The sequence below is a fragment of the Humulus lupulus genome, chromosome 8 (assembly GCF_963169125.1).
Source record: "Humulus lupulus chromosome 8, drHumLupu1.1, whole genome shotgun sequence".
Lineage (NCBI taxonomy): Eukaryota > Viridiplantae > Streptophyta > Magnoliopsida > Rosales > Cannabaceae > Humulus > Humulus lupulus.
In genome coordinates, this window is record NC_084800.1 from 128,256,438 (window position 1) to 128,281,182 (window position 24,745).

Here is a 24,745-nt window from a genome sequence, read left to right on the forward strand (position 1 = left end):
TAAAATCTATCTCGATCTAAAGAGTCGATCCTTAAGATTTCAACTGTACAAGAGTCTAGGGATTCATAAACATGAGAAAATAATAAAGGAAAGAAAAATAGATCAAAAGTTAGACGTATATTCAAATAAGAAAAAATATTGTCACATCGAAGGGAAAAAACCTTGAGCTGAACCCGAAGGCTATTGTGTTTAATCCCAAGGGATTATTAGAAAATATATGATAAAGATTACAAAAGAAAATCTTGAATAAAGTCATTGGACTCTGTCAGCTCGCTCCATTGAAGTAACCTCCTCACCCTCTCCCTCAACTACTTCGGAAGCCTCGCCAGTCTCTGAGGGTTCTTGCGAAAGCCGAGTCTTGAATTTAGCAGGATATGGGTCCCACAGCTCGGACTGCATGAAAGAGAAGTTCCCATCCTGGTTGAAATCCCATCAATGGTAACGCATCTCCTCCATTATTGACGAAGACAGTGCCGCTTCTGTAATGCCCCAAATTTCCTAATAAGGTTTAGGAACCTTGATTAGGAGGCCGGGAGGGCCATAATTAATTTATTATGATATTTAATGATTATATGCATGTTTATGTGAATTATATTATTATATGATGGTGAATGCATGCATGTGGGCTCATATTTTAAATGCAAGGGCATTTTGGTAATTTGGCCACTGTGGGCGTAATTGTATATTTTGGGTGCATGGTTGAGATTAATTATAATTTTACCACATTGTATGTGGTTTGGTTCGAGCTTATCGACATGAGACGATCATGAGATGAAAGTGTTCGGTCTAGTCATAACGGGCTTAAGTTCGGGGCTCGGGGTGAGTCTCGGGGTGATGTTAATGATTAGAGCATTACCGGGAATTAAAGGGTAATGGGATATGATTTATTCGTATTTGGGAATGTTGAGATTAGCGGGAATTGGTGAACGTTAATTATAATTAACGGCATAGGTTGGAAATGACGAATTTACCCTTGGGAGTGTTTAGAAGCTTTTAAATTGGTCTAGGGGCATTATGGTCTTTTGACCTTAAGGATTTATATCAGCTTTAGGAATTTTAGAAGGCTGTGGATTGATATTAAAACAGAGCAAAACATAGACGTTTCTTTCTTCTTCCCGTACACTACTTTTCTCCATTTTCTCCTTTGGGGTTTTGAGTTCCAAGTGGGGTTTCAAGCTAGGGAATTCAAGAGCTGAGGTTGTGGACTTGGTTTAACCATTGAGGAAGGTTCAAAGCTGGTTTGAGGTGAGTTCCAATCTTATATTTTAAGGTGTGCTCTGTTTTTTTGAGTTAAGTTTTGAGTTTCTTAAGTTTTTAAGCTTAGGATTGGACTTTGTGAATTGTTGAGTTTTTGGTTGGTTTGAGCTTCAGGTTTTGGTGGTTTTGGACCATTGAGAAGTTTGGTAATATTGATTTGATGATTTGGAGATGTTTAGATGGGTTTTTGGAAGGTTTTAGAAGTGGAAAAACGAAGAAAAATGGCTGGTGCGAAGTTGGGCCGCGGCCCTGTTCTTGGGTGTCGCGGCCCTAGCTTGAAGAAGGTGGTGGAGGCTCTGTCTGGGGGGCGCGCCGCGGCATGGTCCATGTAGGGCCGCGGCCCTTAAGGGAAAAAAAATACTAAATGGTGGTTTTTGTGATGGGAACTTAACTCTAAGGGCCTAGGATCGATCCTACTACCTAGTTGAGTGGGATTCGATGTTCCGGAGGCTTGGGTTGGGTTTGGAAGTATTTAATTACTCATTTTGATGAGGTTTTATATTTGGTTATGACTAGGTGACTGCTAATGGACTAGAAGTGATCGTTCTCAAAGGTCGTTTCTTTTATTAATTCTCGCTCGAACCCAAGGTAAGAAAACTGCACCCCATATGTGACATGCATGGCTATGATTGATGCATGTTGGATGTTGAATGTGAACATTGTTAACGTAATGAATGCTTGGCAGTTTTGCCCCTTTGCATATGAATATTATTGAGGCATGCTGGTTGGTTAAGTGTGATGCATGTGATGCATGAGAAACATGTGATTAGGGCATGCCGTGAATGATGTATATGAGATTGGTCAGAGCTTGAGTCTCTGAGTTTGTGCATGATTATAATTATGCCAGCAATTGTTAAGTAAGCATGCTGAATGCCCTATTCTTGGTTAATTGGCATATGATACACATTGATAGCATTGCTTACCTGTGCATGGTACTGACTTATTAGTCAGGTTTGGCAAGGGTGCTAGTATCAACTGTGAAGCTGTGGCTTATTAGTCAGGTTCGGCAGTGGTACTGGGCACTAATCACGTTGAGCTGACTTATTAGTCAGGACGGCCTTAGCGTGTATCACGCAAGCCAACAAAGATTAGATCTAATCGACCACTAGCATTGAATGACTCAAGGAGCATTAATGCCTGACCGACCCTGAGGGTCGATGAACAAATAGAGCCTGGAGACTAGTGGCTTACCTAGCAGCCACTCTCCCGCTACAAAACAGAGCATGGAGGCTAGTGGCTTACCTAGCAGCCACTCTCCTGCTAGAAAAGAGAGCTTGGAGGCTAGTGGCTTACTTAGCAGCCACTCTCCCGCTAGAATCATGTGATGTGCACCCATTGGTTTGAAAGCTTTATGTTCAGTGTGATTATAATGATAATCATTTGATAATATATGTGAAAAGTATTATGTTTTCTTGCTGGGCTTCGGCTCACGGGTGCTATGTGGTGCAGGTAAAGGCAAGAGGAAGCTGGACCATCCTTGAGTTGGAGAGCTTAGGTGATGACGTGTACATATGCAACTGCTCGACCGCCACGACCGAGGTTTAAAGTGGAACTAGGGTTGAACCCTGTTTTGCCGCTTAGAACGGCCTGTTGTAAATATTTTATGTAATAAACTCTGAAATTATATTTTTGGGATCCCAATGTATACAGTAAACGTTTTAGTGAAACGTTACATCTTAACCAAAATGTTTGATCCCTAAACCGCTAATCACACTTAGTTCACGATTTTGGCCAAATGACTCGATTAGCGAGTTTAGCACTGTTTACAAGGCACACCGTAACGGTCCCAGGAGTTGGGGCGTTACAGCTTCCTCCTTGGCTTTAGCCTCGGCCTCGACTAGCTTCGCTTTAAGTTCATCATTCTCGGCTTGAAGAAGATCAGTACGACAACTTGCCTCTTCGAACTGAGCCTGAGAGGCAGACAATGCAGTCTTTGCAGATTGCTCGCCCTCTTGAGAAGAAACGAGAGGTGCCTTGGCAACATGCTCACTCTTTTGAGCAACACTCAGGGCTGCTCGAGCAGCATTTAATTCAACTCGGAGTTCTTCATTCCTAGCCTTGACCCGAGCTATGCTTCGGTATTGAGCTAAGATGGACTGCAGAATAATGAAGCAAGTCAATAAAAAATATACATAATAAAGAAAGATTAGCAGTGGGAAAAAGACTCACGGTGAGGTTCATCCCCATAGCAGACTCGAGGACATCTTCTGGGCTGCGCTCCTCTATGGCCCTCAATCCCTACAACTGGCCTTATATGCATGGCCCACCATGTGACTTGTTGTTTCATACACGATACCCTGAAAGGCTTTGGGAATCTTATCCAGATCGTGTGGCTCGACTGGTATTCGGACAAGAGAACCCCGACTTTGGACGGGGGATTCAGTTTGAATCACTTGGGGATGTGAGGGAGGCATATGTCGAGGAGGGAGAGGAGGAATTTGCTGGACAATGGCTGTAACGACCCAAATACAATAATATGGCTTAAGGGCCTTGATTAGTGTGCCGAGATGGCATAATTGGTTTATGTGTGAATTTATTGATTTAATGCATGATTATATGATAAGCATGCTTGTATGATTATATGAATATAAATGTTATACTTGTGAGAACCACATTATTATGTGGGTAAATTTGCAGAAGGCGACTTGAGGCGATCTTAGGGAGCTAAATAGCGGGAAAGTTACAACGGGGCTTAATGTTTGACTTTGGGCAAGTCAAGGGGTATTTTAGGTATCGGGTGGTTATTTAGATTACTGGGTTATGAAAATAAATAATTGGAGATATATTTGAGGTTAGGAAGTCTAGGTGGGAATATTGAGGAATTTTACCATTTTGCTCTCGGGGACGTTTCCAGTACCCCGAGCCATGGGATTAACTTAATTGCTTAAGGATAGACTTAAGAAGATTTTAGAAAACTGTGGAATATAGCAAACCGACCCTCTCTTCCTTTCTCTCTTTCTCTCCCAAAGAAAAACATAGAAACTTAGTGGTCTTGACTGGAATTATAAGAATTGAAGCTGGAGTTGAGAGGATTAGCTCAAGGGTTATCAAAGGAACTTAATCAAGGTTGAGGTAAGCATTGAATTCCATTTTCTGTGGTTGAAATTCTGTGTTTTTGGTTGTGTTCTAAGAAGTTTTGGGTTTTTGGATTTGAAGATTAAATTGAGGCTAGAACCTTGGAAGTTAGCCCATAAAGCTCTTGGATGATTGGTTCTGCAGTTGAGGTAAGCTTGAATTTAAGGTTTAATGGCTGAGTTATAGTGTTTCCATGGCTGGGTTTTGTGTTCTTGAGTTAGAAAGTTTCAATGATTGAAATAGGTTTTTGATGGGTTTCTAGTCAAGGTTTCAGCTGGGCTATGTTGCTGGAATCTTGTGGGAAGTTTTTGGATAATTGAGCTGTTGAATTTGGGTAGTTTTGAGTGAGTTTGCATGAGGTTTGAGAGTCAAAAATGGAGGTTTTTTTGGGTTCGAAGGGGTCAGGCCGCGGCATAGTTCTTGCTGAGCCGCGACCCTTCGAAGCTGATGGGTGCTGAGGAAGGAGGGCGAGTCGCGGCATGGTCTGAGTAGGGCCGCAGCCCTTACCTGTTTTTGGGCATTGGGAGGCCTCTGGTTAGGTCCATGCTGCAAAATGGGTGGCTAATGCCGCAACCCTTAAGAGATTTTGGGATTTTGAGTTCTAGGCTTGGGAATTTAACCTAGGGTGCTCGGGATTGAATCTTTTACCATGTTTGGTGAAGTTCAATTTTCCGGAGACTAGAACTTTGTATAGAAGCTCATTTAAGATTTTTGATGGTATCCTTTATCTTGTTTGTGACTAGGTGCTAAGCTAGGGCTTGGGGATCGGATCGCGCTCAAGGAGCATCGCTCGTAACTAGTTCACTTGGAAGCCAAAGGTAAGAAAACTGCACCCGGTTGTGTATTAGTAATGGGACTAAGGGTTCCCTAATATGTATGCTTTGAAAGGATGGTATTATGCCATGTAAACAGTAAACCAATGGCCTAAGAGTGCCAAAGGTTACACTTGCGCACAGGGCGTGGCTCGACCACTGGAAGCCGAGGACAGCTTATTATGCACTGAGCTCGGTTTAAGCGGGCCGGAGTCAGTGGGGTAAACAAAGGGTGCGGCCTAAGTTGTCGACCCTAGTAATTATGTGACTTGACTGTTATTAATGATTGGTTGCGTTGCTGATTTCAATTACATGCTATGTGATTAATGTGGAATGTTAGGTGTTTGATCATGCTTAAAGAATTATTCTCTTGTTATGATTGTTGTGATGTGTATTATGTTTTCTTGCTGGGCCTTGGCTCACGGGTGCTATGTGGTGCAGGTAAAGGCAAGGGCAAACTTGATCATCCCTGACTTGGAGAGCTCTATGAGCGGAATGTACATGACCAGCTGCTCAGCCGCCATGGTTGAGAGGATAACATGAACAGAAAAGCTATAAAATGTCTGTTTTGCCTTAGAGTGGTTGATGGTAGTCTGTATTTTGGAAATTTTGTAAACTAACCTTTAAACACTGTTCCTTTATGGGATCCCGTATGTAAATCTGTTTATATATATGAAATGTATCTTTTGAGACCAAAACTATTTTTTACCTTAGCACATTTAAGGTTTAGTGTCACGTTTTGACTAAATGACTTGACTAGCAAGTCCTGCACCTTTAAAAGTACACAGTGTAGCGGTCCTGGCTATCCAGGGCGTTGCAACTTGATATCAGAGCGTCCTAGGTTTAAGGGTTCCTGACGACCGGCTGGACATGTACATTCGCTGCTAGAGACAAGCTTGATTCAGGGTTTGGTAATGTGTATATGTGCTTATATTCATGGAATGAACTATGATTTTTGTTATCTGTTGGATTAATAGGAAGCATGAGATATTGATAGGGCCTGGCCCTTGAGTGTTGTGTGAGAATACTGAGGCATGTTTATTAGCATCATCGTGCATGTACATGAATATTTGGATGATTAACTGCATATTGTGTATGGATGAATGCTTGTTTCATAGATATTGTGTGATGAGATTGGGGCATGCTTATTAGCAGCCGGTGCATGTGGATAGATGCCTATATGTTGATTCTTTGTGTGTGGTTATGTTCCATTGGTGGATTTTGGAGAAGCTTTTACCCTGTCATCATGGTCTGATTGCCGAGTCGTTGATTGCAGATTGACTTGGATAGCTATGCGTCCAAGAAAATCTACGCGACTAGCCGGCACTAGGTCTGGGACCGGGGGTGATGACCAGGGCCAGATTCCTCCGCCAGTCCTTGAGAACTGGCAACAACTTATGGCCGATATGCAGGCTCGGTTGCAGAGCCAAGATGATCAGATTCGCCTTCTGCGACAGCAGGCTCCATCAGGGAGTGTTGCCCCCATTGTACCACCTACAGTGGTACCAGTTGTACAGCCGGGGGAGGTTGGGAATAGGTGGGAGTCGTTGTATGAGCGATTCAGGAAGCAACAACCCCCAATCTTTGAGGGTGTACCAGACCCATTGAAAGCCGAGCAATGGCTAACCATGATTACGACTATTCTAGATTTCATGAGAGTAGAGGGGCATGACATAGTGGCCTGTGCCACTTATATGTTGAGAGAGGATGCCCGCATTTGGTGGGAAGTGGTATCGCAGACCAGGGATGTTACTGCTTTGAGTTGGGAAGGTTTCAGAGACTTGTTCAGTCAGAAATACTACAATGTTGTCGTCAGGGCAGCAAAAGTTAATGAGTTCGTGGGTTTGGTGTAGGGCAATATGACTGTTACTGAATATGCCCTAAAATTTGACAGGCTTGCGAAATTTGCACCAGATCTTATGCTTACTGATGCTGCTAGGCAGGATAGATTTATCAGGGGGCTTAATGCTATGATAGCCCAGGATGTTAGAATTACAATGGTAGGCCGTTGAGAAGGCTCTTACCGCTGAGGAAGCAGAGAATAAGATTTGAAAAGAAAGTGCGGTGAGACGCGATGGCCGCAGAGTGGTGCCTCCTTATTCAGGGGCAGGTAGGGGGCCCCAGTTATTTCATAACTTTTTAAATTACCGTATAATCTATAACTTTTTTTATATATGTATTAATAAAAAAATTTCTTAATTATTTCATCAATGAGTTGTTAGTTATTATTATTTTAGAATACTCTAATATTTACAAGGATGTAATAATTACAATAATTGATGATTTTGTAAATTTATGACCGCATTATTTCAGTATATTCAAATATTATTTGCCGAAAAAAATAAAAATTAATAATTAATAATTGGAAGAAGAATGAGAAGAAAGAAAGGCTACTCCTTTCTAGTTTCTACCAAGCTCAGCCACAGTGGTGAGATCTCTCTCTGTCTAGCTTCGTGTTTGTTTGTTTAGTAGTTCTTTGAAATCTCATTGTCTCTCCTCTCTTTCCATTCATTACTTTCTTTCTTTTCCCACTTTCCCTCTCATTTTCCTCTCCCTCACTTAAATAAATAAAATAAAATAAAACTCTGTAATTTTGTTTCTTTTCTTTTCAGATACACTTTCCCTCTCATTTCCCATCCGCTTTTCTTTTATTTTCTTTTCCATCTCACGCCCCTCAGTTTTCCCATGGAACACACCCCCTCTCCCCCGTGACTTCATCTCCCCAATTCTTTTTAATTTTGTTTCAAAATTTTCAAAAAACAACTTCGATTTCCTCTCCTCATGATTTCAACCTCTCTCCCTCTCTTCTTCTTGTTTTCCTTCTCCCACCACCATGCGATCTCCTCAGGTCCAGGCAGCGCGTAACGGTGAGACGCCGTCGCCGCCGCAGCATCGCCACCACTACAACCACAACCAGACTCCCTTTCACTCCACCCTCTCCGTACAGAAGCTCCGTCGATTCAACTGGCTCATCTTCGTCTTTCGCCTCGCCGCTTTCTGCTTCTCCTTCACTTCCTCCGTCTTCATGCTTACTAACTCGCGCGGCTCCTCTCCTCGCTGGTACGATTTCGATGCTTTCAGGTCAGTCTACTCTTTCTGTCTATTGAAGTTAGTACAATTTTTTTTCTTCCTCAATTTTATTTTTTGTACTTTCATCTCTGTTAGTTCCCAAAAAAAATTTACTTAAAATTGAAATTGAATGAGAAAATATCCGGCGCTGTAAAGTTAAAAAAATAAAAAATAAAAATACTTGAAAGGCCAAACGACAGTATATTAAGATTCAATAGCTTCATTTTGAGCTAAAAAAAAGAACACAAATTTTCTTTTGCATTATTCGATTTTCTCAGTAAACAAGCAAATATAAATATAATATTGTTCTGTGGACGCAGATTCGTATTCGCAGCGAATGCAATAGTAGCGCTGTACTCTATATTCGAAATGGTAGCATGCGTTTGGGAAATATCTAGAGGAGTCACCCTCTTTCCCGAAGTCTTACAGGTCTGGTTTGACTTCGGCCACGACCAGGTTCACCACTTCCATTCCACTCCCCCAAAGAAGACTCGCCAGTCTCAGCTCTCTCTTTTTCTTCGTTCATATTCAAATTTCATTTATTAAAACGGGTAATGATTGTGTAGGTGTTCGCGTACCTGTTGCTGTCTGCGGAGTCGGCGGGAATAACGCTGGCGAGGGTGCTAAAAGGGGAGGACACGTGTAGCACATCGAGCGGGTTTTGTGTGCAGGCAGACATATCCATAGCCCTCGGATTTGCCGGGTTTCTATTCCTAGGGTTTTCGTCGTTGCTATCGGGTTTTCGGGTCGCCTGCCTCGTCATCAACGGTTCTCGTTTTCATATGTGAAGAAGGAATGGGAATGGGAATGGGAATGGGAATGTGATGGGAGAGAGAATAATTGGGTGCGTCAGGGTATTGCTTTTTTTACTGTGTGTCCTGGTATGGTCTGAATGGACGACTGATTGGATGTAAACGTGATGTGGCACTGGCGACTGTGTGTGTATATTAACCATGTTTTAGAGATTTGTCTATTCTTTCTTAATTACTTGCTAATTAATTCCTCAATTTTTATTTTATTCAAACACTCTTCCAATAAAGTCTTCTTTTTGGCAAATAATTTCAATTTTCTCAGCTCCGGCCCGGCATCGTTTTCCTGACCTATATTCGTGGGTTAATTTTCTACTTTCCGTTTAGCTAAGTCTATTTTACATCTAAACTAGTTATGTATAAATGAAATATATATATATATTTTTAAAAATATATATATTTATTTATCCAAATACTCACTATAAAAACTACAAAATTTAATATTTCTAATTAATTTTAGTAGTTGAGAAAGAAAGTTGTAAAATAATATAGTGAAAATGCGACACTATAATATACATGCATAATAATTATTGAGGATTTATTTGTTAGAATGAAGTAAAATATGTATACAAGGATTCTACAGAGAGGAAAAAATGAAAGAAAAGTGAAGAAAAAAGAGCCATATACGTACATAGGGTATCTAGTGGAAAATATGAATACGCCCATAAAGGACTAACTACTAGTAGAAGAAAAAACGTAGGTTGGAGAACAAGAGTAAATAAATTGAGTTCTATTGTTGAGTTATTGAATTTATTCAATAATTAATTTGTCTAATTTAGATTTATAAAATAAAAAATACAGTAAGAGTGGTGCCTTAATATTATATTTGGTGTAAAAATAACCTGCATAAGAAATAAATATATTAAATTTGAGATTAGTAAAGTATGTATATATTATAGTTCATTTAAAAATAGTATATATTATAGTTGTTGTGGTAAATAAAACACATTTATCTTTTTTAAGAAAAGAGTGTATACTCAGTGGAATTTCCTCCTACAATTACCCTCGTTTGTTTGTTTAATTGTTCTTTTTTTTTCAAAGATACTTATTTTTTAGTCAGCAAAATTTAATATAATATTAGCTGTTGAAAAATGTCAAATATTAGATGTACATCGAATAACCGCCGTGGACCAACATTAGTCACCAACATGTGCACTTAAAACTTGTATCTTCCTGAATACGAAACAAGGTAGTGTATGAAGTAAGTTTAACACAACTTCTCTAGCTTTTAAAATAAGTTTATGGTGTAAATTATAAAAGGTCATGCTGATAGACGATGCATCGTTCAAATTTTGTGATGTTTGAAACATTTTCAAACGGTTCAAACTGCTCATATAACTCCCAAATTTTTTATTTGATGAATCTTCAAACAATTTATATATCTTCAAATTTTTCATTTAACACCATGAAGGTACTATTGATGTTCTGTAACAGCCAAAGAGTTGGTGAAGTTTGAAAATCAAAAGGGAATCTGAAAATTTTATAAATAGGAGTTTTGTGTTCACTTACAAGACACATTATTTTCTATCCACAAATCACTTAGCTAGAAAATACACTAAAGACTTGATAAGAACAAAGTTATTTCCAAACTTGAGAGTCTCTTAGTTCTTAGAGAATATGAAAAATAAGCTTTTGAATAAAGATCTTGAACTTTATTCAAATCGGTGATTTTTACTACTCTACACTCAAAATTGTTTGTTCTTGTTGTTTTTGATTTGTTTTCTACTAACTATTGTCCTTATTTCGTTCTTTGCTCTTTATATTTACTTGTACTATTTTGCTTTGAGTTTGTCTTCTTTTCTTCTACTTCCTCTTAAATCTATTTATTTGATTTTTTTAGTAATTGAATTGTAACATTTATTTTAGTGAAAATCTTGTATTTCTTGTTTAGAGTTCTATTTTGGTTTCCCTATTTTCATTTAATAATATATATTCAAGTAAATAACAGCTAAAATATCCAATATTTTTAAAAGTTACACTTTTATACCTAATCTTTTTTTTTTTGCAGTAAATATACTCAATGTCTTCAAAATGTTACACTTTTATACTCTTTTTTTTTTTTGCGGTAAGTATACTCAATATTTTTAAAATATTGTACTTTTATACCTATTTTCTATAATTTTAATAAATAACAAGAAAGCTAAAGAAAAATATAAGATATTAATTATTTTTTAAATTTTAAATTATTTTATATTTCTTACTCTTTCTCAAAATAACTATTTTAATTTAAACATTAATAAATGTTTTATTAAAATTAATAAAAATGATTAAAAATAATTAAAAACTTATATATTTTCATCAATTTAAAATATAAATTAAAAAATAAAAGAATAATATAAATTTAATTATTTTGATTAATTTTACTAATCATAATATTTTATTATTTTGAAAGTAAAGATAATTTATAAGTTTAAAAATAATTAAAATCTTATAATTTTCCATCACTTTCTTATTATTTCTCAAATTAATTTTAAAAAATAAGTACAAAAATACAACATTTTAAAAACATTAAATATATTGACTACAAAAAAAAAATAAATATAAAAATATATCATTTTGAAAACATTAAGAATATTTACATAAAAAAAATTTACATAAAAAAAATTAAGTATAAAAATACATAATTTTAAAAGCCTGGGATATTTTAGCCGCCATTTACACTATATATTCTCTAACAATTAAACTATCAAAGAACGAATCCACTACCTGCGTACTACAAGGACTAAAATTCCATTAACTTTTGGAAAGAAAATAATTTGTTAGTAGTTTTTTTGGTATACGTACTGCAGAAACTAACAATAACAAATCAAGAAAAGAACGGAAAAATGGTTGTTTAAACTCGTATCATAGGCTCAGCCCTCCTCTCGGAGTTGGACTTGTATAAACTATAAGAGATTGCATAATAACAAGTCCGAATGCTATAGAAGATACATTTATCAAAAGAAGAATGATGAAGATTATAGCCTCTAGTACAGGGAGAATAAAGATAGTCAATAAGAAAAGAATACATGAAAATAAGTTAACAAAATCCACATATTGTAGGTATCACGCAAGTTTCGGTAGAACATGGTAGATAAGAATACATATATTCCTAGTTATCACTTTTTAGCTACCTTCATATTTAGGGTCGGCCATTACATAATGGTAAGCAATCACCAGCACAAATATAAAAATGCCAAGGAAATTGGCGAAAAAGCCCAAGTCTTGATCATCAAACATCTGTCAAAACAATAAAATTTAAATCAGCATCGTATTCGAAAGAGGTAACATGATAGTACCACTCGTTCACCTCATTTTTTATTTATTTATATATATATATATATAAACATTAAGAGACTTAAACCGGACCACTCACTCATTCAACCCGTCTAGGAATATTAACACTCGCTACTTAAACTATGTGCTGGAATAAAATTACATAAATAGATATTTCATGTGAAATAGCAGTGTGGGAAAAGGAAAAAAACACAGATAGTTTAAGCGCAGGACCTTGCAAATAGTGTAGCTTCAATTGATAAGGATTCGTTCATGGTGTGTGTGAGAGGGTAGGGTTCCGTTCAAATCCTAAGACGAGTTTATGCATGTTTTCTCTTGTATTTGGCCTTATTAAATAGAATAAAAGTGGTTTTCTTCAAAAACTAAACAACAACCAAATCAAATACTAGATATTAGGAGGATTAGTAAATTATGTCCAAATCAATAGCAAGGACACAGCCAATTAAGCATTGTTCCAAATTTGTTTGTAAGACTCAGACTAACAGTCCATGTCTTAAACAAACTAAAGCTAGTTAGTCATATCAACTTTCATCATAAACAAAACAAAGGGGGAAAAAGCAATTATAACTGCAAGCATTTGGAAATAAAATATTTTATCATCCAACATAGAATTAGGAGGTAATATGTGCAGGCCAATCACAGTCCAAATAATGTGAACTATAGAAACAAAAATACGGTAAGTACTAAAGTGGGTGTAATTGTTTTCTGAATGTAAAGATTCGAAGTACACGAGTATACTGTTTTTCTGTTTAGTCTTCACATGGTATAACTCAGTCAAGCCTAGAATTGACCAAAAACAAGTCCCTTGCCACTTCCCACAGTTTTAATATCTAGTCTTCCCCTGGTATAAACCCAGTTAGGATAATATGGCTCAACTTCTGAATATGTTCCTACTAGTTTCTTGTGTTCAATCTTAAAAAATATTAACTCAAATGAGGAATTTCAATATTCTACCTAGACTGAACCAGAATTTAACAAAAAAATGACTTCAAAGCAGGCCTAGAGTCTTCACATGGTATAACCCTGTTAAGTTATTGTGGCTCATCTTCTGAATGTGTTCCTACTAGTTTCTTGTGTTCAATCTAAACCAAAATTACCTCAACTGAGGAATTTCAATTTTCAACCTCGATTGCGCCAGAATTTAACCAAAAAAAGAGTTCAAATCAATCCTAGAGTTTTCACCTGGTATAAACCCTTTAAGCTATTGTGGCTCATCTTCTGAATATGTTCATACTAGTTTCTAGTGTTCAATCTAACTCAATATTACTTTAAATGAAGAATTATAATCCTCAGCCTCGATTGCACCAAACTTTAAGCATATAAAAGACTTCAAGTCAATCCTAGAATTGATAAAAAACAAGCCCCTCTGTCGCTCCCCAAAAATAAAAATAATAACCCTAAAATCCCCAATAGGTCTTTTGAATTTCACTCAAAGATAATTGCTTTCAATCTTTTTTCAAGCCTGATCAGGGAATTGAGCGACCCAAATTCACATTTTTCCAGAAAATCTCTTTGAGCCTGGTCATGAAATTGACTGCCCACATTCGCATTATCATAATATTTGAAAAAAAAAATTATAAAACAAAAAGTACGAACAAAATTCAACGTTCGATCGCAGTGGGATTCGAACCCACGACCTTTAGATTCGGAGTCTAACGCGATATCCACTCCGCTATGCGATCAAGTCATTGAAAAACTTCACAGATTTTCCAATTTAATTGTTACTCGGTTCAGCACGTATAGTTAGGGAGGAAAATCGAGAAACGAAAACCCTAGTGTAGACGACAGCAATAATGAATCAAAATTAAAATAGATCCCCATGAAAATCAAATTAAGATATCAGGGAAAATATCTCTGACTTGAATTTGAAAGAGACTAAGAGAGAACACGAGATCAAAAGAAAAAGACGTACCTTTGGTAAAGAGAGGGAAGAAAACGCCAATGCAAGGATCTGATCTCCGAAGCTTTTAGCAGAGGCAGTGTCCAACCAACTGGGCGACAATGGAGCCAAGTTTTTCAGAGTAGACTCGATGAATTGACCGGACCAAAGGGTAATTTATAGGAGATTTGTACATTCCCCGATTTCATTCTGAGGGACCAAGTCCCTCAACGCTTCTTATAACGTTGGATCTCGTATAAAGCAATTTTATCAAGGGTGCAATTTTATTAGGGGTGCTTTTGGAAAGCGGATTGTCTTTTGTAAAGGGAAATTTGACTTTTTATGCTTAATATGGGGTTGTAATACAAAATAATGCTAGTAATTTTTAACATTACAAAATAATGCCAATTTATTTTATGATACCCAAAATACCCTCCTCATTTGTCTCTTCAGTTTCCCTCTCTCTTTTTCTCTCGAACTCCTTCCTCTGCCTGCACAGTTTCCCTCTCTATCTTTCAGACGAAACCAATCGACCACTCCCCACCGACGTCGATTCCGACGAGTCTCGCACGGCAACCGTCGCTCCACCGAGACCGCACGACAACCGTCGATCCCCCGAGACCCGCACGACGTCGATTCCCCCGAGACCTCCCTCCTCCGCCTCCATCCTCCCCGAGACCTCCCTCCTCCGCCTCCGTCCTCCCTGACCCACTAAGGTTGATCTCCCTATTGTAAATTCTATTGTATATATATGTTTATATGTATATATTTTTTTTGAATTTTTTGTGTGAGTGTTGTGACTTTTTTCGTTTATTGCATAGTTTACGAATTGTTTTGAGCATATTGATATGCTTTGTTTTAGTATTTTGGAATGGGTACGTTGAAAGACAACTGTGAGTTTTTGCCTAGTTTTATTATGTTGCTCGATGGTTCGATGGGGGGTTCGATGGGCATCGATGGGTAGGCATTTAGAGGGTTCGATGCATACTCGATGGGTACTCGATAGGGGTTCGATGCATACTCGATTGGGTTCGATAGGTTAGGTCATTTGGGGTTTAAGGTTTGTGCTTCTGTGATTTGATACATGCTCAATCATGGTTCGATGCATGCTCGATGGGGGTTCGATGCATGCTCGATGGAGTGGTTTTTATGTTGGGTTCGACGGTGGTTCGATGCAGGCTATAGGGTTGTTCGATAGTGGTTCGATGGGTGTTCGGTGGGTACTCGATTGGGGTTCGATGGGTGTTCGAGGCATGCTCGATTGGGAACCCATAGGGTAGGCCCATTATGGGTTCCAAGTTTAAACCTAAGAAATTAGATGCATGCTCGATGGGGGTTCGATGCATGCTCGATGTATTGGGTTTTTTGTTGGGTTCGATGGTGGTTCGATGCATCCTCTACGGTTGTTCGATAGGGGTTCGATGGGTGTTCGATGGGTACTCGATAGGGGTTCGATGCATGTTCGATAGGGGTTCAATGGTTGCATGTATGTTTATTGATGAATATTTCACGCGACTTTGTTTAACTGTATTATTTTTATCTTTATTTTTTGCAGATGCCGAAGTTTCTTTTACCCTTGACAGATCACTTTCCTGGACGAGTCACATATAGGGGCAATGGTTACTTTAAAACAATCAAGGACAAGTTTGAGGAGCTCGGGTTGATAGAAAGGGTGAAGGAATCCCCTTTCAAACAATTTTTCATGGCTGAGAAGTTAGACTTCTCTGCATCTCTCATACATCAATTAATGTTGCGCAAGATCCAGTGCATCAAAGAGGATGAGTTGCATTTACATTTGGGATCTAGACCCTGTAGATTTGGTAGAGGCGAGTTTGCTTTGGTTACAGGGTTGAACTTTAGTTCAGGGCCATCTGAGACTGATTTGAAGAAACACTTGACTAGTGACCGCTTAATCAAGGAGTACTTTAATGATGAAGAAACAGTGAAGATAATGCATTTGGAGGTTGCTTTAAAAAACTGCACTGTAGTTGAAGATGCCTACAAGTTTGGCCTATGTTTCTTTGTTGAGGAGGTTTTACTTGCACGAGAGGGCAAGTTAAATATCTGGATAGATTCGCTAAAGATGGTGGAGGACACTGAGTACTTCTTTACTTACCCATGGGGAATGTGTCTTTTAACAAGCTTATGGATTCATGTAAAAAAGACATGCATCATCAGAAGAGGAACATTAAAAGGGGAGACCCGCCCTGGTCGGGCTGGGGGTAGTTTCATCAGTAAGGCATCTGGCCCTTAAGTTCCCGACCCCTAGCGGAGTCGGGACATTAAAAGGGGACCAACTGGCAGGGAGGGAGTGATATAGCATCTCTTTGAGGGGAAAGAAGCAAACGAGCGCTCAGGCACTCGTTATCATACAAAATAAAGATGGAACGGTCTTAGAAATCGACGAGGAGATTGATCCAATGATTGAGGAGAAAGTTGACCTCGAACCTCTAGAGGAGCTCGAGGAAGCTGAACCCTTGAGAAAGGTGAAGGTCGGGAAACACCTCCCAGATGAGACAAAATAGCAATTAATTTGCTTTCTGAAGAAGAACCAAGATGCCTTCGCATGGTCGCATTCCGACATGGTGGGGATAAGCCCGAATGTAGCAAGCCATGCTCTAAACATAGACAAAAGCTTTCCCCCAAAGCAACAAAAGCAAAGGCAGCTAGACGAAAACAGAAAGAAAGCACTGAAGGAGGAGGTTGACAGGTTAAAGGCAAACCATTTCATTAGGGACGCCTTTTACCCTGACTGGGTAGCCAATCCGGTGTTGGTCCCAAAGCCCAATGGGATGTGGAGAACCTGTATTGACTACTCAGATCTCAACAAAGCTTGCCCAAAAGACTGTTTTTCGTTACCAAGGATTGACCAGCTCGTGGATGCCACAGCGGGGCATGGCCTGTTGTCATTCATGGATGCCTATTCTGGATATAACCAGATTCCCATGCACGCCCCAGACCAAGAACATACGAGCTTCATCACGGATAAAGGGCTATATTGTTATAATGTCATGCCATTCGGGCTCAAGAATGCTGGAGCCACATACCAGCGGCTCGTAAACATGATGTTTTCGGAACAAATTGGGAACAACATGGAGGTTTATGTTGATGACATGCTTGTAAAGTCTCAACTCAACAAGAACCATGTTGATGACCTCAAAGAGTGCTTCGGCATGCTCAGACAGTATAACATGAAGCCAAATCCTCAGAAGTGCACTTTTGGGGTATCTTCAGGAAAATTTCTGGGCTTTATTGTGAACTCCCGTGGAATCGAGGCTAATCCCGACAAGATCAAGGCCCTGATTGACATGCCCTCGCCTCGAAGGCACAAGGATGTCCAAAGTCTGACGGGCAGGATGGCGGCCCTAAGCAGATTCATCTCGAAATCTACGGATCGTGGTCTTCCATTTTTCAACTTACTGAGAGGAGGTAAGAAATTTGAATGGACAGAGGAATGCGAGCTGGCCTTTCAGGAGCTCAAAAAGCACCTAGCGGAACCGCCCATCCTATCAAAACCTGAAACGGGAGAAGTATTGTACCTATACCTCTCAACCACCGAACACGTGATAAGCGCAGTGCTCATTCGAGAAGAAGAAAGGGTGCAGAGACCCGTTTACTACATCAGTAAAAGATTACTGGGGGCAGAGTCAAGGTATCCACTGATGGAGAAACTCGCGCTCAGTTTAGTTCATTCATCCCGTAAACTCCGCCCTTATTTTCAGGCACATCCCATTCATGTACTGACCGATCAGCCACTTAGGCAAGTCCTATCCAAACCAGAGGCTTCAGGTCGACTTCTTAAATGGGCTGTTAAGCTCGGACAGTTCGAGATCACCTACCACCCGAGGACGACCATTAAGGCACAGGCACTGGCGGACTTTATAGTGGAATGTACTGGAATAGCCGACGACGAGGTAATAACCACGGCCCACGAGCTATGGAAACTTTACGTCGACGGCTCGTCAAATGAAAATGGAGCAGGGGCAGGGGTTATTCTGATCACCCCCGCAAGGAGTAAATTTCACTCCGCTTTAAGATTTGGCTTTAAAGCATCGAATAATGAGGCCGAGTACGAGGCTCTACTTGCGGGACTACGAATAGCAAAGGAGCTCAAGGCTAAAGCTATACATTGCTACACTGATTCCCAACTCGTGGTTAATCAAATCTTGGGAGAATACCAGGCTCGAGGCACAAGAATGGCAGCTTACCTGGAGAAGGCAAAATCTGCATTAGAATATTTTGAGTTTTATGCAATCGAACAAGTCCCCCGAGAACGGAACTCAAATGCAGATGCCTTAGCTCGACTCGCCACATCCACCGAAAATGAAGAGTTGAATGTTGTACCCATAGAACACCTATCAGCACCTAGCATAAACGAGCCAGAAAAGGATGATGTGTGTATGATCGAAACAGAGCCGACTTGGATGACCCCGATAGTTTATTATCTCGAAAACGGAGTTCTTCCAAAAGATCGGAACCAAGCTCGAAAGTTGATGTACCAACTTCCCCGTTACACAATCTTGGATGGAAGGCTGTACCGAAGGGGATATTCAATGCCGTTACTCAGGTGCGTAACCCCTCCCGAGGCTAAGAAAATCATCGAAGAAATTCATGAAGGGTTCTGCGGAGACCACACTGGGGGGCACAGCCTGTCCAAGAAGATCATACGCCAGGGATATTTCTGGCCAACCATTAAAGCGGATGCTTTCGAGTATGTGAAGAAATGCGACAAATGCCAGAGATTCGCCACGATACCCCGAGCTCCACCATCCGAGCTGACCATGTTGACATCCCCATGGCCTTTTGCAGTATGGGGCATCGACCTCATAGGCTCTCTCCTGACTGGCAAAGGCGGAGTAAAATATGTTGTAGTCGCCGTGGATTACTTCACAAAATGGGCGGAGGCTGAACCATTGGCAACTATAACTTCAAAGAAAATCCTTGATTTCTTTGTAAAGAGCATCGTGTGCCGATATGGAGTACCGAGGAAGATCGTATCTGACAACGGAACTCAGTTCGATTGCGACCTATTCACCAATTTTTGTGAGAAGAACGGTATAATAAAGAGTTTTTCATCAGTGGCCCACCCTCAAGCGAATGGCCAGGTCGAAGCTGTGAACAAAACTCTCAAGAGTTCACTAAAGAAAAAGTTGGAGGAAGCGAAGGGACGGTGGCCCGAAGAATTGCCCCAAGTCCTTTGGGGATACAGGACAACGGCTCGAACCTCGACAGGACATACCCCATTCTCTCTAGCATACGACTGCGAGGCAATGTTTCCCATAGAAGTCGAAATCCCAAAGATCCGAACTCAGACCTACGACCAAAGTTCAAACCATACTCAGCTCGAGGAAACCTTAGACTTGATCGAAGAAAAAAGAGAAGAGGCCCAGCTGAGAAATGTTGTCTACCAGCAACGAACTACCAGATATTTCAACAAGAGGATTCGAGATCGAAAATTCGGAATGGGAGATCTGGTGTTAAGACGCGTATTCTTGGCTACTCGAGATCCGGCAGCTGGAGTGCTCGGGCCGAACTGGGAAGGACCATACCAGATAGAGTCAGTCATCCGACTTGGTGTGTACAAACTTGCGAGATTGGACGGGAGCCTAGTACCGCGAGCATGGAATGGTGAACACCTTAGACCTTACTATCAGTAGTATAGGAAAAGTGTTGCCTATAACCATGAGTTTCTATTTGTATTAGCTTATTTGTTTTTGAATGTCATCAAATAAAAGTTCCATTTCGTTCAAATATGTTATCTCTTTTCATTTTTGCAATCTCTCTTAATTTAATAACCTATGGTCACACTCATAGGATATTAAGGGGGCATCATTGGTACATATACCATCAGCTTAAAAAATAAAATAACATATGCAAAAAAATATATATAAAGTATTTGGATATAACCAAATACGCGAGCCTAGATAGTTCGGGCATAACCGAATTATCAAAAATATATAAAGTATTTGGATATAACCAAATACACGAGCTGAGATAGTTCGGACATAACCGAATTATCAAAAATATATAAAGTATTTGGATATAACCAAATACACGAGCTGAGATAGTTCGGACATAACCGAATTATCAAAAACATAAAGTATTTGGAGATAACCAAGTATGTGAGCTTAGATAGTTTGGACATAACCGAACTACCAAAAACCTAAAACGTTTGGAGTTAACCAGATGTGCAAACTTAACAGGTTTGGAACAAACCAGCCAAAAAATCAATCGATGATAAGTAGGAACCTAAACCTATTGCAAAACAAGTCGAGATCGAGGCTGGAATATCTTAAAAATAGTTTCGAACTCTTAACCTCGGAACAAAAACTGAGGATGAGTAAAAGTGACTAAACAAAAAAAAGATATAACCAAATCATTCACATTACATACCATATAAGTACTTTTGGGTTCATGGTTAAAGTAATACCCGACTTTGAAAAATAACGAGGTCGGAAGCGGATAATTTGAACAAACTATGCATGAATGCATTGAGCTTCGAACCTAAATCCACGATATGTTTGTATGAATAAATAAACATAAATGATTCATCCATAAAAAATGTGCAAAATATTTCGAGCCAAGAAATGTAAAGCACATGTAAGTAATATTTAAAGAAATTGTATCAGCCCCGTGGGCATTAATTGAGATAGTTACAAAAATAGGGGGACGCAGCCGCAATAAATGATTTCCCTGAGATCAGATTTAAGGAAGAGGAGTCTCCTTGGCCTTCTCAACATCAGTAGCACCGGACCCCCCAGGACGAATAGCATGACTATCCTTCTGAGCTGCCTCTCGAGCAGCTTCACTTGCCTCAAGGCGAGCATTCCACCGCTCAACATATGTGGCCTCGAGAGGGCCCAGAAAGCTGGTATCGAGGTCGGCATTATCGGCCCAAAGTTTGTACATGGCTTGGTCGACCGCTTTCTCCTTCTGCTCCTTATACTCATCCAGGAGGTGGGCCTTCTCGCTCTCCATGAAGTCGAAGGTGGCAGATTTCTCCTCCTCGAGCTTGGCATTGGCCTTCTCGAGACAAGTCTTCGCCTGCTCAAGCTCGGCATTCGACTTCTCCAGCTCCTCGAGACGGGTCTTCATTTTTTCAAGTTCAGACTTCGAGTCTTTGAGCTCGTCAGCCATCTTAAGCTCGAGATCCTTCGACTTCTGGGCCAGAGACATGCTCGTTTGCACCTCGTTGGTCAGCTTATAGTTGAGCTGTGCTGAAACGACAAGGGCCTGAAACACAAAGAACGAATCAGAATTGCGAACTGAGGCACAAATATTTAAAATAGAGTTGTGAAGGCTACCGCGGCGGTGAGTTCGATACTCTTATCATAAAGAGTATTGCAGTCCGAGGCCTTGTGCACGAGGTCCCAGTGGTCGGCGCTGAAGCCAGAAAAGCTCTGACCCACTCGAGAAAGGACATCCGAGCTGAGCACAGCCTCTTCTGTCCCAGCGGCGCCATCGAGCATGAACTCCTCAATATGAGTTCGGGATGTCGGCAGCTGAACCTTGGAGATAGAAGGTTTCTTCGGGGGCCGAACAACTGTTATTTGAGTTTCGGTCGGAGGAAGCGAGATGGGCGCGGTCGAGCCAGACGCATCAACCTGGACAGTCGGTTCCATGGCTGTGCTCGCAGTAGTCTGGGCCGTGGGGGTCGTCTCGTGGCGTCTGGGTACCTTGGATGGTCGGTCGGACCTCCGTGGTATTCTCGGACGTTTGCTCTTCTGGGCGCCAGCTCCCCCATCGCTAAAGAGCACAGCGTCGAGGTCGGGATTCATGGCACCTGCGCAGTTCCAATAAGTTAGACAATGATAATAAGTTTGGAAAAAGAGGGAAACCAAGTAAAGAAAAAACCTAACTGGAACTCTCCCCCGAGCTCGAACTTGGGGACCATGAAATTCCCCCGTCTTCAGAGGAGGCGGGGGGAGTGCCTTCCCTATATGTGGGTGATAACCTCGAGAGGTCCCTATAATCGTTGGTCCCATACTGAACGGCTATCCCGTTCCACATCTCGTCTGTGGTGTACATGGTGTCGTATTTCCCGAGCCCACTATCAAACCTATGGACACAGTCATCTACCCAACTCCATATGTAGAAGTGGTATCTATCCTGTGGGCACGAGACTAACCTATTGGGCCTGTGTTTTAGTAAGGTCGAGGACCACATTCTCGAGGTAGGAAGGACTTTACCTTCATCCGAATCCGAGCTCGAGGCTTCATCATTAGCCTCATTCCCAGACAGCGGGCTCCTTGGGCGAACCGGAAGTGGCGGCCTCGTTTCTCTCCTCGAAGGAAGGGCGCCTATGGGTCGTGGCACCTGCTCCCAGTTTTCATATTTTATATTGGACCAGTCAAAGGTGGACTGGCCCTCCCCCAAAAGTCCACACTTTCGGAGCTTATCCTCGTGTAGAAGGTACAAGAGGGACCTCCTGCCATGTGGGAGTTGGAGCAGGTCTCTCTATGCTCCTTCATTGTATCGTCGGGAGTGGGACGCTGAAAATTGGCTGAAAGACAACATATTTCTACTAAGTACGGGTCTAAGAGCTAAAGTCATGAGCACAGAAATAAAGATAACAAGAATACTTACGAATCCGCCTGAACGAATAGTGTCGAGACGGGGACAGACCATCTGTCTAGAAGAAGGCCCTTTTGAAATCGGGCGGATGATTGGGAAGATCTTCAAAGACCTTCTTCTCCTTGGGATAGCCCGAAAGGTAATAAAAGCCATCCCCTCCCCGAGCTCGGGAGGGGTTACTTTTTAGACAAAAGAGATACAAGATCTCTTGAGGCGAAGGTCCTTTCCACCCCATCTCATGGTATAAGGACCTCAGGGCAGACAGTACCCTGTAAGAGTTGGTGTTGAGTTGGAACGGAGCCAACCCAACGAAATCCGTGAAGTCCTTGAAAAAAGAATTCAAGGGCAACAGAGCTCCAGCCCTCATATGTTCCTGGCTCCAGGCCGCGTGTTTCACACTGGCGTCGCGGCCCCCAAGGGCGAAGCAGCTTCGTTCATGGTTGGCCGGAGGTCGACACTTCAAGGAGCCTGACAGGCTAAGGCCGTGGAAAGCAAGGATGTCACTTATCTGGCTAGTTGTGGTAACCGAGCTCCAGTAGTGCTCGGCCTCAAACATTTCTCTCCCCAGCTGCGAGGAGGAAGGTTCCCCCATTAGTGAGAATTTGAGCTCTCCTGGATGGTACGCGACAGTAACCTTTAACGAAGGATCGAGAGGAATCGGCCTAGGTCCTGGATTGGATTCCGGATAGAGGGCCTCTCGAAGAACTCTCCATTTCCCCTCTATGACCTCGTCAATCTGGCGGCGGTAGTGAGCTCGAATGTCCTCTTGCTCGCGCGCAAGCTCGTATTCTCTTATCCGACGTTGATTACGGGCGAATAGCGATTCTGGGCTCGGAGATTTTGGCTCATAAGGGAGTGCCAGCAACGACCCCCACCGTCTTTCCAGATTCTGTGACATCTAGCGAGAAAGAAAAAATGGTGAGGGCCAGGCATGCAAGAGTTTTGAGCTCGAACTTACGAGCTCGGGGTTTAGGAGCGAAACAAGCTAAATATCAAGACCCTTATTGAAGAGTCAGGGCGTGCGTTCCACGAAAAAAGAAAGGAGCGTGGATAATTTTTTGAAAATCCCAAAAGTCAAGGGAAAAGAAAGTGGCGGTTAACCAGGAAAGGCAACCTTGGGTTTCGTGCATTTATCAAGGCCCGTGTTTTTTACCCGAAAACTTAGTGTACAAGAAACGTCGCCTAAAAAATTTTCAAAACCCAGAAAATTGGAACCTCACTCAAATATGAAAACTGGGTATAAGCCAGTGATGTAAATCCAGTACGGAAGTCTAAAAAGCATAAGAGTCTATCGGATCAAAACCTCCTATCGTATTATGCTAAGGATGTAAACTAGTATATACACATACACAGCAAGAACAGTTTGAATAAAAACTGAAAAAATGGGAAAAAAAGATTGCTTACTTACACAATAATGGCGACGGCAGAGAGATTGTCGATTGAAGAAGAGGTAGCAAATAAGAACTCACTGACTCGAACAGACCAGGATTTCTTTGTTTCTTTGGCCGAGAAAACATGCGCGGGACAGAAGCTTTTTAGGAAGGTCTCTGGTTTTCTTTTTTCTTCTTTTCTTGCTTATGGTGAACAAAAGTGAAAAAGAAGATGAAGAGTGGGGTCTTGTATATATAGGTGGGAAAAAGGAATTAATCTGGAACGTTGAACAAAATCCTTGCAAAATCCAACGGTCAGGGATCAATGACAAGATGGCGCCGAAAAGGTGTCAAACGGACGATCGTGGGCGTGTTTCCAAGGTACTCAAGTACCAAAAATGAGCAATACCCAATTGACGCGTGTCCATTTTCAAGAGTGTATGATGGTACAGTTCTCAAAGGAAGTAGTTCAAAAGTTTCCTTCTCTTAGGATTCGAACAAATACTTTTGAGGGGGCAAGATGTTACACCCAGATTTCGAGCTATGTTAATTATAACCTCGAAAGTTGGATTCGTAAATAAGTGGACTCATAAGGTTGGAAACATGCTCCAGGATTGTATGTCG

At 40.9% G+C, this 24,745-nt stretch overlaps 2 protein-coding genes and 1 non-coding gene across 4 annotated transcripts; 1 reads left to right on the forward strand and 2 right to left on the reverse strand.

The window, feature by feature from the left end:
* The first annotated feature begins 7,557 nt into the window (after positions 1–7,557).
* Positions 7,558–9,262, forward strand: LOC133798434 (CASP-like protein 4C1). Its single transcript, XM_062236709.1, has 3 exons — positions 7,558–8,225; positions 8,534–8,669; positions 8,780–9,262. The coding sequence occupies exons 1-3, from the start codon at positions 7,978–7,980 to the stop codon at positions 8,999–9,001; spliced, it is 606 nt and encodes a 201-aa protein (XP_062092693.1). The 5' UTR covers positions 7,558–7,977; the 3' UTR covers positions 9,002–9,262.
* Positions 9,263–12,003: 2,741 nt separating this feature from the next.
* On the reverse strand, positions 12,004–14,424 carry LOC133798435 (dolichyl-diphosphooligosaccharide--protein glycosyltransferase subunit 4A). 2 transcript variants are annotated; one of them, XR_009875873.1, is made up of 2 exons: positions 13,936–14,200; positions 12,004–12,241 (listed from the first exon to the last, which is right to left on the reverse strand). XR_009875873.1 is itself a non-coding variant. In XM_062236710.1 (2 exons), the coding sequence occupies exon 2, from the start codon at positions 12,239–12,241 to the stop codon at positions 12,128–12,130; it is 114 nt and encodes a 37-aa protein (XP_062092694.1). In that variant the 5' UTR covers positions 14,211–14,424; the 3' UTR covers positions 12,004–12,127. The 2 variants fall into 2 exon arrangements, 1 of the variants encoding a protein (XP_062092694.1); XM_062236710.1 differs by lacking the exon at positions 13,936–14,200 and adding an exon at positions 14,211–14,424.
* On the reverse strand, positions 13,908–13,980 carry TRNAR-CCG (transfer RNA arginine (anticodon CCG)). The gene has a single exon. It is a non-coding gene; the product is annotated as a tRNA-Arg (tRNA).
* Positions 14,425–24,745: the final 10,321 nt, after the last annotated feature.